The sequence below is a fragment of the Canis lupus genome, chromosome 25, assembly GCF_003254725.2.
Source record: "Canis lupus dingo isolate Sandy chromosome 25, ASM325472v2, whole genome shotgun sequence".
NCBI classification, from domain to species: Eukaryota; Metazoa; Chordata; class Mammalia; order Carnivora; family Canidae; genus Canis; species Canis lupus.
Genome location: NC_064267.1, coordinates 40,068,885 through 40,083,709, shown reverse-complemented (window position 1 = coordinate 40,083,709; position 14,825 = coordinate 40,068,885). Strand labels below are relative to the sequence as shown.

Here is a 14,825-nt window from a genome sequence, read left to right as displayed (position 1 = left end):
ATTCTTTTTTTTTTTAAAGATTTTATTTATTTATTCATGAGAGAGACACACACACACACACACAGAGGCAGAGGGAGAAGCAGGCTCCATGCAGGAAGCCCGACATGGGACTTGATCCCAGGACTCCAGGATCATGTCCTGGGCCGAAGGCAGGTCCTAAACCACTGAGCCATCCAGGGATCCCCTTAAATCTTATTCTGATGGTTATAAAGTGGTATGTTAATGTGCTTTTCATTTGCCTGATGACTAGTGATGTTGAACGTCTTTTCATGTACTTGTAAACAATTCATAGTACGTCTTCTGCGAGGTGTCTGTTCAAATCTATTCTTCATTTTATTTTTTATTTTTTTAAGATTTTCTTTATTTGAGAGAGAGTGAGAGTGAGAGAGAGAGAGAGAGAGATCATGGAGGGAGAGGGAGAAGGAGACAGACTCCCCACTAAGCAGGGAGCCTGACATGGGGCTTTATCCCAGGACCCTGAGATCATGACCTGAGCCAAAGACAGATGCTTTAACCAACTGAGCCACCCAGGCACCTCTAATCTTCATTTTAAAAACACTGATTATTTCTCTTCTTACTGTTGATTTATAACCATTATTTCTGTATTCTGGATACAGTATCCCTGCCAGATATATTTACTGTGAATATTTTCTCCCATTCTGTGGCTTGTCTTTTCATTTCCTTAGTGATATCCTTTGGAAAGCAAATGTCTTTCTTTTGATGAAGCCCAATTTATCAACTTTTTCTTTTTTTGGTTTATACTTTTCTTGTTACTCCATAATCTTCACTTAAGCTTACAAAGATTTCACCTGTTTTCTTCTTCTGTAATATTTTTATGATCTAAGTCAATGATCCTAAGTTAATTCAGCGGTATGGTATGAAGCAAGGATCTATTTTAAATTTTCCTTTCTGTGTGGATATCCAGTTGTTCCGGCACCATTTACTGAAAAGGCTACTCTTTCTCTGCTAAATTGTCTTAACATCATCATAGAAAATAAATTAATCTTCTATATTTGGGTCTTTTGTTTGTTTGTTTCCCTGATGTACCTGTCTCTACTTTCACCAATACCACATTTCCTTTTTACTACAGCTTTAGAGCAAGTCTTGAAATCAGGGTATATAGAAGTTCTACAACTTTGTCGTTGTTGTTTTAGAAGCTAGATTATGCTCTTCTAGATAATTTGACCTTCTGTATATGTGGATTTGAGGAGAGTTGTGTCTATGTTCATGAGGGATATCGATCTGTAGTTTTCTTGTAATGTCCTTGTCTGTTTGGCATCTGAGTAATACTAGCCTCATAAAATGAGTTGCCCAGCATTTCCCTCTTATATTTTCTGTAAAAGTATGTGAAGAATTGTCATCATTTCTTCCTTAACTATTGATAGCATTCACTGGTGAATCCAGCTGAAGGTTCTGAATGACTCAAATAATCAATCATGAATTTAATTGATATAGGGCTATTCAGATTTTCTATTGCTTCTTGTGTCAGTTTTGATAATTTTCATCTTTCATGAAGTGTGTTCATTTTTATACATTGTCAAATTTATTGGTATATGATTTTTCAGAAGATTCTGTAATGATCTTTTTAATACCTGTAGATCTGTAATGTTTTCCTCTTTGTCTTTTCTGACGTTGGTAATTTCTCAAGTAGATCAATTTTATTTTTCTTTTCAAAAAAACTGAAGAACCAACTTAGAATTTCTTTCATTTTGCTCTATTGCTTGGATGCTTCCTGTCTTATGGAGTTCTTTTTCTACCTTTATTTTTTCTTAGCCTTTACTTCAGGATTAATTTTTTTCTTCTTTTCATAGTTTTCTAAATAGAGACTTAGATCATTGACTTTAGACTTTTCTTCTTTCCTAATATGAACATTTATAGATATATTTTCTTTCTCTGGGCTGGGTAAGTTATATCTCACACATTTTGATGTGCTGTTTTCATTATCATTCAGTTCAAAATATTGCCTTTCACCCATGGGTTATTTGGAGTGTGTCAATTTCCAAATATTTGGAAATTTCCTGGATGGTTTATGGTTGAATTGTAATACAATGATCCACAAGATCTTAGTCTTTTGAAATCTTTCGAGACTAGTTTTATACTTCGGGATATGGTCTATCTTGATGAACACACTACATCCATTTAGAAAAATACATATTCTGCAATTGTTGGGTATGGTGTTTTATATATAAATTAGAGCAGGATGCTTGATGCTGTTGTTCAAGTCTTCTGTGTCTTGACTGATACTTTCTACCTTGTTCTGTCAATTACCAAGAGAAGTGTTAGTCTCTAACTATGTTTGAGAATTTAGCTATATCTTCTTTTAGTTTTGCTCTAGGTATTTTGAAATTCTGCTATGAAGCTCATATTTATAATACTTAGAGCTTTCTGGCACATTAACTTTTTTATCATTACTGTGTATTCAAATCTATTTTATGTGCTGTTGGCATAGCCAGTCTTTCTTATGTGTTGTGTGGATATCTTTTTCTAGCCTTTGCTTTCAATCTATTTGTGACTTTTTATTTAGTGTATCTTACAGCATATAGTTGGCTTTTTTCTCTTTTTCAAATTCAGCATGACAATCTTCGCCTTTTAATAGGAATTTCTAGTCTGTATCAACAAGTAGTTGATATGGCTATATTTAGGTCTGCCATTTCTCCATTTCTTTTAGATCTGTCTCATCTATTTTTTGTCCCTTTCCTTCTCTTTGGTCTTCTTCTGTGTTATTCATTTTTTTGGTATCCCATTTTAATTTTTCATTGGCTTGCAGTTACATCTTTCAGCATTAGTTTTAGTGATTACTTTAGTGATTACAATATACATCTTTAATGTTTTCCAATGCACTTCAAAGTAGTATTGAATTCCTTCAAGTAAATCTAATTCATTTTAGTATCTACAGTGCCTAGTGTGATATTTGATACCAAATGGGAGATGGATAAATATTTCTTAAATGAACAAAATCATAGGTACTTATTTATGTTGTACAAAAAATACTTATGGAGTTTATTCCAAAAAAAAAAAATTAACAAAACACTTTGGTTAATGCCAGGGAAGTCAACTGAAAATCACTCCAGATTTAAACATTGTTACATTTTTAGTGGATTTGAATTTACAGATCTTGTAATTTTTGTATATAGTCAAGATTCTACATATTATTTTATTTTTTCCACATGCTTTTGTTTTAAAAACCTCATGTAGACCTCTTCCTATCCTTAATTTGTTAAGTTTCAAAAAAAAAATCTCACTTTCAAATTTTAGAACAGAGAGAGACACTCTTACTTTAACTTTGGAATTCCATATGGTTTTGTGAAACTTCCAGCTGTTAATTGCCTCGGCCACTCTGCCCACATGTCATCCTCCTCCAATACTCAGCACATTGGCTTGGCTTTGCACTATTATTTATTAATGCATAATGTCCACACTGAAACACTGAATGTATTCTTATGGTCTGTAGAAGAGTATGGGATGGCCTAGCTCTGAAGCTCAGGTTTGAGGGATGCCCTTGAGATGTTTATTAGGTTCCAGAGTGGCAGAAGCATTCCTAGAGGAGTCTAGTTCCAGAACTTGCCCAAAGGGAGAGACCCAATAGGAGATTCTAATTTTCTAGGAGCCAGCTCCTACCAAGAGCAAGACAGATGGACACTGGACAGAAGACAAGAATGTAGTTACAGGAAAGGGAGGTAGTTAAGCTCTCTTCAGAAAAGGCCTAAGAGTTTAGTGAATACTGTGCTCCTTTCCACCAAGACAAAGCTTTCCTCCTGCCTTGGAGCCAATTGCATGCTCACTCCAGTATTTCTGTTTAACTTGCAAATTCATTTGGGCAATTTTGTGAAATCTTTTTTTTTTTTAAGATTTTATTTATTTATTCATGAAAGACACACAGAGAGAGGCAGAGACATAGGCAGAGGAGAAGCAGGCTTCCTATGGGGAGCCCGATGTGGGACTCGATCCTGCGGCTCCAGGATCATGACCTGGGCCAAAGGCAGGCGCTTAACCACTGAGCCAGACAGGTGTATCATCATCATCTTCTTCTTCTTCTTTCTTCTTTCTTCTTTCTTCTTTCTTCTTTCTTCTTTCTCCTTCTCCTTCTTCTCCTTCTCCTTCTCCTTCTTCTCCTTCTCCTTCTTCTTCCTCCTTCTACTTCCTCCTTCTTCCTTTTTTTTGCCTATATACCTGCATTAAATGCTCGAATATTTGTTTTTTGTTTTTTGTTTTGTATATTTTTTATTGGATTTCGATTTGCCCACATATAGTCTAACACCCAGTGCTCATCCCATCAAGTGCTCCCCTCAGTCCCCATCACCCAGTCACCCCAACCCCCTGCCCACCTCACCTTCCACTACCCCTTGCTCGTTTCCCAGAGTTAGGAGTCCCTTATGTTTTGTCACCCTCTCTGATATTTCCCACTCCTTTTCTCTCCTTTCCCCTTGAATATTTGACTTCTCTATATTTTAGTTAGAAATGGTGCCTTTTGAGATCTTCAGCTGTCCTCTAGGAGTTTCCAGATTTGAATTCCAAACATAAAGACCTTCCTACAAGAATTCAAGTTTTCTGGGATTCACAGGAAACAAATATCTCTGTATCATAGTGCACCATTGCATTCAGAATCAACTGCCTCTGCTGCTGCTGCTCTATTGGAGGCTAGAGTTGTTCTTCCCAGACATGAATCCCTGAAGCTCACCCAGGAATTTTCATGAATTTTGGAGCTATAAGGTCAGTAGATCTGTAAAGCCCAGGAAAGCTTTGGAGTTTGAATCCTGGGTGTGTCACTTACTGTCTGTGTGACTTACTTATAAAAAGAAGTAATCATATTGCTTACCTGCTAGGGGGATTGTGAAGATTGCAGATCTGTGTTAAGCCCTCAGCAGTGCTTAGCATCTAGGTGGCCCTCTAGAAATGCTGCTCACTATACTTTCTTATGGTGGTGACAGTGATGATGGTGGTGATGATGGAGAAGAGGAGGAAGGAAAAGAAGGCAGAAGAAGAGAAGTCTAAGACAAGTGTGTGTCAGTGTGTGAGTAGTGGGGTTGGGGTGGAGGTGGGGAAGAGCAGTAGCTGCCATGACAACAGAAGGAGCTGGCTTTTTTAGTTGATAAGACCAAATGCCAACCTCTTCCTGGTGTCTTCTCAGAGTCAACTTGCATTAACTCTGTGTTGTCTGCTAACTAGAGATTCATCCCCCTCTGTAATTTCTCTCTCCTCATATTTAAAAGATACTTTAGGGGGATCCCTGGGTGGCTCAGTAGTTTGGCACCTGCCTTTGGCCCGGGGTGCGGTCCTGGAGTCCTGGGATCGAGTCCCGCGTCGGGCTCCTGGCATGGAGCCTGCTTCTCCCTCTGCCTGTGTCTCTGCCTCTCTTTCTCTCTCTCTCTATGTCTATCATGAGTAAATAAATAAAATCTTTAAAAAAATAAAAGATACTTTAGCAGGAACTGTCATGGCTTATTCCTCTTTTCATTTCCCCAGATCTTTCTGTCCCCCCTCAGATCAAGCTTGCCCTCTTTCTGAGTTCTGCCCAGGCTTGCTCCAGCTCCTGATTTCCTAACCTTTTTCTTTTCTTTCTTTTTTTTAAATATTTTATTTATTTATTCATGAGACACAGAGAGAGAGAGAGAGAGAGAGAGACAGAGATAGAGATAGAGGCAGAGACACAGGCAGAGGGAGAAGCAAGCTCCATGCAGGGAGCCCAATGTGGGACTCGATCCCAGGTCTCCAGGATCACACCCCAGGCTGACGGCAGCACTAAACCGCTAAGGCACCGGGGCTGCCCTCCTAACCCTTTTCTAATATATTATATATGGGAACTTTTTCTCCTACAAGGAATTTGGTAAGGAGACAAATTTCTTGAGCCACTACCACATGCCAGGCACCATGCTAGGTGCTAATTTAGACTCATATAATTCTCTCTGGGATTAATTTCACATGTTGAGAAGTCAGAGGAGTTATGTACCTGGTCAGTTATACTGCTAAGTGTTCAAGACCTGAACACAAGTCTTTCTAACTCCAGAGCCTGCTTTTATCCTGAACCATGAGAGCACATGGTACCAGGAGAAGGCAGAGCAAATCTATGCAGGGAGGGAGAAGTCCCTGAAGGCAAATGTCAGCCTTACAGTATGGGTGGGCCCTGCCTGCTGGGATCATAGGGTGTTACTTCCAGAGTTCAACACAAAGGCAGTTCCCAGAGGTCTGAAAGTTCCAGAGAATTCATATAGAGTCACTCCAGTCCTACCCGAGGGGAAAATCACAGACCAAAGCAACCTGGGCGATTAGTATTTTTGGCAAGGGATACACCATTCTGAGTCAAGAATGTCATTCTTAACCTGGAGGTAAAGGGCCCATCTGGTTTGAAAATCAATTGTATATTTTTGGAACATATATCACCTCCATGTGATTTCCAAGTGGTGACATTTTTATGGTTATTGTCAACTTTTCTGTTGATATTGAGAGGAGTTCTCAAGGAGAAAATGATAATAAAAGCCTATGTTGGCAGATAGTTTGCTGAGATATGGTCCAGTTGGTTCTGGACTGAACTCTAAGGTCAACTGAGGACTCTGTAGTACTCTCAAACAATCCAGCTGAACCTGGAGGGAGGGCAAGGTGGAGGCGGGCTTGGTCATATTCCAGCAGCATTCTGGTCAAGTTGGACCTGAGTCATTCTCAAGAATTTACTTGAGTAATTCTCAAAGTTTTTCCATGTCACTTCTCAGAGAATATGGAGCTCCAACCACATTCCAGTGGTCCATGGACCACCCAGATTCATCACCTGCTTCCAAAGCCTTGTGATATTTATTGAGATTGACTGCTTTTTCTAAAAAACTCAAACCAACGTGAACTCTTTGAAAGTCTGCAGGTAGAGTCAACCCAAGAATTTGGAGTGTTCAAAAGACTGAAACCAAATAACCTGCTTGAGTGTTGGGGAAAGGACAGGTCATCTCTTCTAGGGAAAGTGGAAGCCTCAAAAGGAGATGTCCAGCCACCCAGGTGGACAGAGCATGTCAGTCTTTTTCCAGGAGCACTACCCTTCTATCCTTTGAGGCCCTTTGCTTATTTCTTTGTGAAGATGAGCCTTTAGGAATTCTATTTTGGAAAGATAAAGGTATGCAAATAGGTGTTCAGACTACACAAAAAATTTTTTGCCTTGAAAAGAGAGTCTTCAGATAGCTCAAGTATCAGAAGGTCAAAGGGAAGAACATGTAGACATTAATAGGAAGTTATTTCGCTGAAAGAACAAAAATATTATTAAATAGAGCTCAAAGACTTAATGTTCCTTGGGAAAAGAAAAGACATTATACTTATACGACTTTTTTGTTACTGAAAGGTTCTAATACTCAGTCTCCTGCTATCTGGTCCTCTAATCTTGGCCCTTGCCCGCCCCCATCCCCCAATCGATGAGAACCCAAGCAGGGTGTATTTCTTTTCAAGATTGGGTTGCAGAGAAAACAAATTCCTCATAGTAGAAATAATGATTTGGAAGATCTCAGATCTTGTTCCCAGACATAGTATTTGGAAAACATCGAGCAGAGGCTCCTAAGAAGTCCTAGGGGAATTAGAGTCCAGGAACTTTCATAAAGAAGTGAAAGAAAAAAATCAGCTCAGGGAGTTGGAGGAAGAGAGGCTAGTGACGTTTGCTGAATACACAAGCTAGAAATGACTGAAAGAAATACAGGCTGGGAAAGAGCCTGGGGACCTTACTTGGATTGTTGAATGAGGCTGGTGTAGAAGGTCCAGGGTTCTTAAGTTCAACTTCCAGGGGAACCTCGAAGAGAGCTTTCAGTTGGGGTGTCACAGCCTGGGGACCAGCTGTAGAGATGGGGCAATGCTTTTCATCAGACTTGGCTGGATAGGTCAGTTTGCTCAGGTCAAGGGAACAGACTGTATAAAAGTCTGCATCAGAAACTGGGCAGCTCTTGGGAATGAGCTAGCTTTTCATTCTCCTGTTATAGATCATCCTTCTTTCTCTTTTTGCATTTTCCTCCCTCTTTTTATGATTACTGAGGATAACTATTTTCTCCAAATTCAGACTTGTCTTTCACCTTGACCTGTCCCAGCCTTTGAACGTATGACTGTGTCTCAGAGCTCTTCCTGAGGCATCCTTCCTCCTTCATCCCCCGTTCTTCCCTATCCTAATTTCAGCTCTCCAAGAGGACTGGCCCAGGTCATCTTTTTGCACCATCCTTCCCAGCCCTGAGTCCGAGTTCTAGGTCAAGCACTGGGTTGGGCTACTTTTGGGTCAGGTGGTTCTCCTCCCCAACCCTGTGGCTGGGTGATGAGAATGTGGTTGCCTCCTTGTTCAGCTGGGCTGAAGGTGGGGCCTGAGTGGGGCCCGATGGCAGCAGCTTATGGAGAATGCTCCCTTCCTGAGAATAACAGTTGGCCAAATAAAGCGTGTCCTTTGAAAGGTGCAGAACTTTGGCAGAAGTTTCCTGGGTAGGCAATCTCCCAAAGCTGCTGTTTGCATACGGTTTAGTGGCACAGCACTTTGGGTCATTAAAGCTTTTTTTTTCCCTGTACTAATGATAGACTCCGTTGGAAATTCACTGCCTCCGCCTATCCCATGTGATCAGAGCCACGTATTTGTGAGTAGGTCGGTTAGAAGGACAGTGTTCTGAGTGAGAATAGTTTCGTTCGTTGTTTGGTGCAATCGAAAGCTTTGTTGAGACAAAAGTTTTTATGCTCTTAACACAGGCAGTTGTGGCAAAGAAAATCCTCTCGGGTTGCTGTGGAGTCCTGTGTCAGCCATAGGCACTGTGTGCATCAATGTTCAGTGTCCAGCTGATAGCAGATGGGCTCTCTGCTCAGCTACTGGTGCTATTTAGACGGAAGAACAGTTGTAAACTCTCCAAGACTTCTTGATGGCTAGTCTAGGGCTCGACAGGCATGCAGGATAAGCACATGGCAAGTCATCCAGGGCTTGCTCCAGGTCAAACAGGGAACAAGGCAGTTTTGTTTGTTTGTTTTACCTTTGGCAGCTCATCTAGAGCAGAGATCTTCACGTTGAGGTACATACACCCTTGAGACACAGAAGGATTCTTAAGAGATGTGTAGGCAGCTGGGAAAATTAAGTCGATGAATTAACTTCTAGATTCTCAACTGCTATAGATATTACTTTTTAGAATTGTCCTATTGGAAGATGGGCCTTTGGCTGAGGTTCTCACCAGCCCCTTCACAATTTTCCTTCTGCTACTTTTCACCAGAGAGGCATAACCCCACCTCCAGCCATCCAAGCTGTTACCACCCTGCTTTGCCCCAGAGGGCAAGAACTGTCTATGGGCCAGATACTGGGCAATGTAAACGCAGGTGTAGAGAGCAGTCTACCTGTCAGGCTCCACATCCCTGGGCCAGGTAGTGTCCAACTTTTTGTTTTCATCACCATTGAGGGAAAACCTATCAGATGGTAGGTCACTCCAAATGATTCTTGCTGATGATGAATTCTATATTGCTTTTGGTAAACAACTCAGGAGAAATTCAAAGCATTGGGTGACAAGCATAGAACAAATTCCTTCTATTCACAAATTCTTTTTTCTGTGAATAGGTTTATTAGAATTTATAGTTTTAAGAAACTAACATGGAAGCAGGACTGTTGCTCGACCTGCCACATCTCTTGACCAGATGTCCTGATTGATCTGGGCTAAATGGACTATTTGAGAAACCAAAAGCCCAATTCATTCATTGCCAACTACATTTCTGATAAAATTTCATTTGTAGTATGTTTAATAATTGTTCATCAAAATTTAAATTTATTTGGATTATATACTACTCCTCATCATAATGGTAAACAAATTCAGGTGAAAAAATGTAAGACTTAGATATTTGTGATCATAGGAAATAAAAAGTATGTTATTATATATATATATATTTGTTGTTGTTGTTGTTGTTGTTGTTGGAGAGAAGTATGGTAGGGTGATCAGGATAAGATTTTCAAGTATAAAAACATTGCACTAGGATATATGGATATATGTGGGGGAATGGAATGGAAATACAAATTCAAGAAGAAAAATGATGTAAAATTTCTAGCAGTCAAAAAACTGCTATGTGCTGATGGTGGTGAGAACCATCCTTGTGATGCTTATGATGATCCATTGACTGCATTTAAAATAGTGCCGCAGGGCGCCTGGGGGGCTCAGTCAGTTGAACATCCAACTCTTGATTTCAGCTCAGGGTCATGTGATTGAATCCTGTGTCAGCTTCCATGCTCAGTGGGATTCTGCTTGAGATTTTCTTTCTTTCTCCCGCTGACCCTTCCCCGTTCATTCTCTCTCTCTCTCTCTCTCTCTGAAATAAATAAATCTTTTTAAAAAATTTAAAAAACAGTGCTGCAACCATTCTTATTTTATAGATCTCCAAGTACAATATTCCAATTATACTTTGCAACTACTTAAAGATAAAATGAAGGTTTTTTTGATGTTACCATGTGAAAAGAGAAGGGATGTACATAATTTAAAAACCCCTCTTAGAGGAAGATGAGAGCAGACATCTGCAGGCTGCCATGCTTAGGTGTCAACTGGGAGAAGGAATATATATTGGAGTAAAAAAAAAAAACCAGCTCTACCATTTATTAGCTCTGTAACTTTGCACCAATTACTTAAAATGACTTAATTTGGCTTTCCTTTACAACAGAACTAATACTTTCCTTACTAAATTGTGGTGAAGTAAGTGACTTGATGTACTCAGTACTCTTAGCAGGGGGTCCCTGGCATAATCAACGTCACTGTCTCTCCACTTCCCCCAAGGCTGTATGATCCCTTTTTCTGTCTCCCCCTTTCTCCTTTCCTCTATCACCTCTTCTGTATTCAAAGTTGGTCTTTCTCACATCCTCTAGTAAATGTATTTGATTCACGTTCTGAAGGTCCCAAAATATCTTCTGTAAATTAATTCATCTAATGGATATATATATATTAAGCACTAACTATAGTCCAGGCACTATTATGGCACTGGGGATAACTGTGAATAAAAAAAGATAAAATCCCTGTTGTCACAGGACTTACTAAGTACATGGTGATGAGGATGCATTGGCTACTCCCAATCAGCAATGTACTTTCACTCATGACAGACCAGTTAGATTTCTGTGGATTGGTCCATCTGTCCATCCACCCATCCATCCAGCCATCCATCCATTCAATTACAAAATATTTTGAGAAACTCCTAAGTGTTAGGACTATGATCAGGCATTCTTGTTCTGAAAGTGACCACGACAACACTCTATTTTAATAAAATTCCTTTTTGTACACCCTTTATCATAATATGTGTAGGGATTAAATGCATCATGTATCTCTTTGGGGGTTAAATGCAAATGTCCTTGGTTTTCTTTAAATTTTTTTTTACTGTTTCCCATTTGTTTAAAATATCTAGTAGCTTTTGAATGATTCAAGCCAATTTGTGTATTTCTTCCAAAGCAATAATTTGTTTTATTGACACTTGCTCCCAGAATGCAGCTTTAAGAAGTATTTAAAATGATGGATTTGGGGATGGGAAATGATCTGGGCACTCAGAGTGATTCCGCTTCTACTTGATTTTCAAACTGTATCATGGAATGTTGTCCAGCCACCTACTTGGAGAACTAGTCTCCCATAAATATGGCATTGAGTTTATCTAGATTTTATCCAGAAATTTAAAAATAGCCCCAACAATACCAGTTTTCTTCTCTTTGCCCAATTCTCATTGATACAGGTCTTCAGAGAAGCCAGAATTTTAAAGATGAGACGTTTCAGTTTCGAGATACTTCCATTCAAGACATTCCTTTAAGCCAGAGATATTTTATCAAAGATAGAGTGCTTTGAGTGAAAATATTTTTTTCTTTTTTTATTGAGATAAAGTTCACAAAATAGAATTCACAATTTGAACTCTTTTAAAGTTTATAATTCAGTGTTTTTAGTATATTCATAATGTTGTGCAACTGTCACCACTAATTCCAGAACATCCCATTACCTCAAGAGAAGAAACCCTGTACCTTCCAACTCTCCTCTTCCAACCCTTGACAATTGCTACTCTATTTTCTGTCTCCATGGATTTGCCTATTCTGGGTTTTTCATATACATGAGATCATGCAATCATATACATGATTTAATGCAAGTCATATAATATATGACTTCTTTGACTTAACATAATGTTTTCTTCAAGGTTCATCTATGCATCAGTACTTCATTCTTTTTATGGCCGAATTCATTATGTGGATGTAGCACATTTTGCTTACCCATTCATCAGTTGATGGACATTTCGGTTGTTTGCACTTTTTGGCTACTATGAATATTTATGTACAAGTTTATGCATGAAAATAATGTCATTTATCATGGTATATACCTATATACCTAGGAGTGGAACTGCTAGATTGTATGGTAATTCTGTGTTTAATTTTTTTTTTCTTTTTTTTTTTCTCTTCTGTGTTTAATTTTTTGAGGAACTGTCAAAGTGTTTTCTACAGCAGCTGTACCATTTTGCATAAAAATATTTTTTTTACATATTGGCTGTATTTGTGCAAAGTATTTCTATACTAAAGGGTTCCTTTCCTAGTTTCAAAAAGTGAAAAAAAAAACATGCACTTAAGTGAATTTTAACTTGGATTTTCAAGGGCAGATGTTACATAGAGGAATATGCCATTTAACACAATGAAGCAATATTTTATACTTGCATTATATACACCTATTTTTCATTTCTCAAAAATATATTTGACATAAATAACTGGAAATTATTTTTTAATTTCTAAATATAAAATTGATATTTATTCAGTTTAATCATCAGTAAGATCGTTTCATCAAAAACAATTGAATTCCCCCTTTAAAAATATTTCCATTACAATGAATAATGAAAGTAATTATTTTCAACATTGATGCATATTGTGTTTTAAGAGATGTATTTATATTTAACATATACAAACTTTAAACCCAGGGCATAGAACCTCACTTATAAGTGAGAGTCTTCTGGAAGAGAAGAGAAACCTGACAATCTTTTTTAAGTCCCAAGACTTGACTGTGAGGTAATCCATGCACATGGCATCAGTAAAGTGTTCATTCAGGTGGATCAAGCCCTTGGCCAGAGATCCCTGGTGAGTGTCCTTAGTGCGATCACTTGCTTTTATTCAATAATTTATTCTAAATGTTGGTTTTATAGTTATGAATTGTCTCAACATTTCATGTGTCAAAAAGCCACATTGTTCCAGAAACCTGTGCATTATGCTACTTTTTTGTGATTCATTTTTATTAAATACCAATTCGCTCTACTCTCCTGAATTGCACCCACATCATCACCAATGGGAAAGACACTCATCTAAAGGCTGCAGATTCTTGCTTTCTTACTAGGTTTGAATAGCAAAAACCTTCCTAATGTCCAGAGCACAGCAGGGGCCCTGCAATTAGCTGAGTTAGGACAGGGCACTTCATGAGTATGATACTCAGAATAACAGCCCCTGAGAAGGTCCACATCCTAATCCCTGGATGCTGAGAATATGTTCTGTTATATGGCAATGGGGAATTATGCTTGTGGATGACACTAAGGTGGCTAATCAGCTGGCCTTGGGGAGAATTACTCTGGATTATCTGGGTGGACCCGGGGTCCCAGGCACAGTGAGAACCCCACTAAAGGACTGTGAGTACTTGACTAATTAGCAAGAAGGAAGGTAATGTGACAGCCAGAGAGGATAACATTAATATTGTCACTAATGACAGCAGCCTATTAGAAATAAAAAGAAGCTTTCTGGGATTTATTTCTTTGTTCTCTCTCTTTTTAGTTTGTTTTGCATGAAAATGAACAGTTTAAATTAATCTACATTTTTGCTGTTTCATAGGTCACTTATATTTATCCTCTTTTCTGTACAACATGCATATGGGGTAAGTACATTCATTAGCTCTGCATGCATTACTCCCGTTATAACTCTTTTTGCTTCAAACAAGCCACTCTGTAGGACTCAGTTTTCTCATCTGCAAAATGAAGCATTGGACTAGGTGGACTCTGAGGTTTCTTTCCTATTTTACAGTAAATACTTCTTACCAAGTTACCCAGGTATTGGAGATTTTTTTTTATTTTATAACATAAAATTTAAAAAAAATGGAGATGGGCAGGAAGCAGCTGAGGCACTTCAAGATTAAATCAAGAAATATAAGATTAAATGTGAATATTTTAATTCTGGAGACAGATATGCCTAGAATATTCTGTAATAAGATCTCTTTCTTCTGCTTCCTCACTGAGGAATCTGAGTTATTAAACTCAACCCCGCATGGTTCTGGGAAATCAGACTATGGAGTGCCTCTAACTCAGGTAGACCTTGAGACAACTGAACTGGTTAAGTCCTTTTATTCAGCACATCTTCATCTGTCTATCCTCTCTAGTTTGGACTTACTCAATACAATTTCTGTGATTTAAGTTAACATAGGTCTTTTCAAAGCAAATCAAAATAGAAAGGTGCCTTCTGTTCCCCTTTTCCTATGAGTTAGGAAGAAAAAGCACACATGTCAGGGAATGAGAAGCTCTCCCCAAGTAGGGATAATAAGACTTGCTTCATTTAGTTCACACACATTTGAGACCATCATCTGAAATAATGGATGGAACTACATTGAAATATATATGGATTTTTTTTACCTGATTTCTTCAAGTTTTTTTTTTGTATTATGTATTTTTTTCTCTAATTATAAGAGTCTACAGAGTTTTAAATTTCACTTCCTTTGTTCCTCATGTCCCATATGAGTGAATAAAATTCTTGAAAAATAGGTTTTAGAGATTTCACACAAAAAAATAGCTCATACTATAGTTGGGTTTTAAAGATAGTGATATAAATCAATGCAGTATGTATGGAAAGCGACTTGGCATTCTCCACCCGAATTGCAAATGCATAATCCTGT

General features: G+C 38.4%; 1 protein-coding gene across 1 annotated transcript in view; it reads left to right on the top strand.

The window, feature by feature from the left end:
* The window catches only part of COL4A4 (collagen type IV alpha 4 chain), a 126,012-nt gene that overhangs the window by 4,388 nt on the left and 106,799 nt on the right, over positions 1–14,825 (top strand). Inside the window, 2 exon segments of the mRNA XM_025463268.3 lie at positions 12,880–13,036; positions 13,775–13,817. Coding sequence (XP_025319053.3) covers positions 12,975–13,036; positions 13,775–13,817 — 105 coding nt within the window. The 5' untranslated portion in view covers positions 12,880–12,974.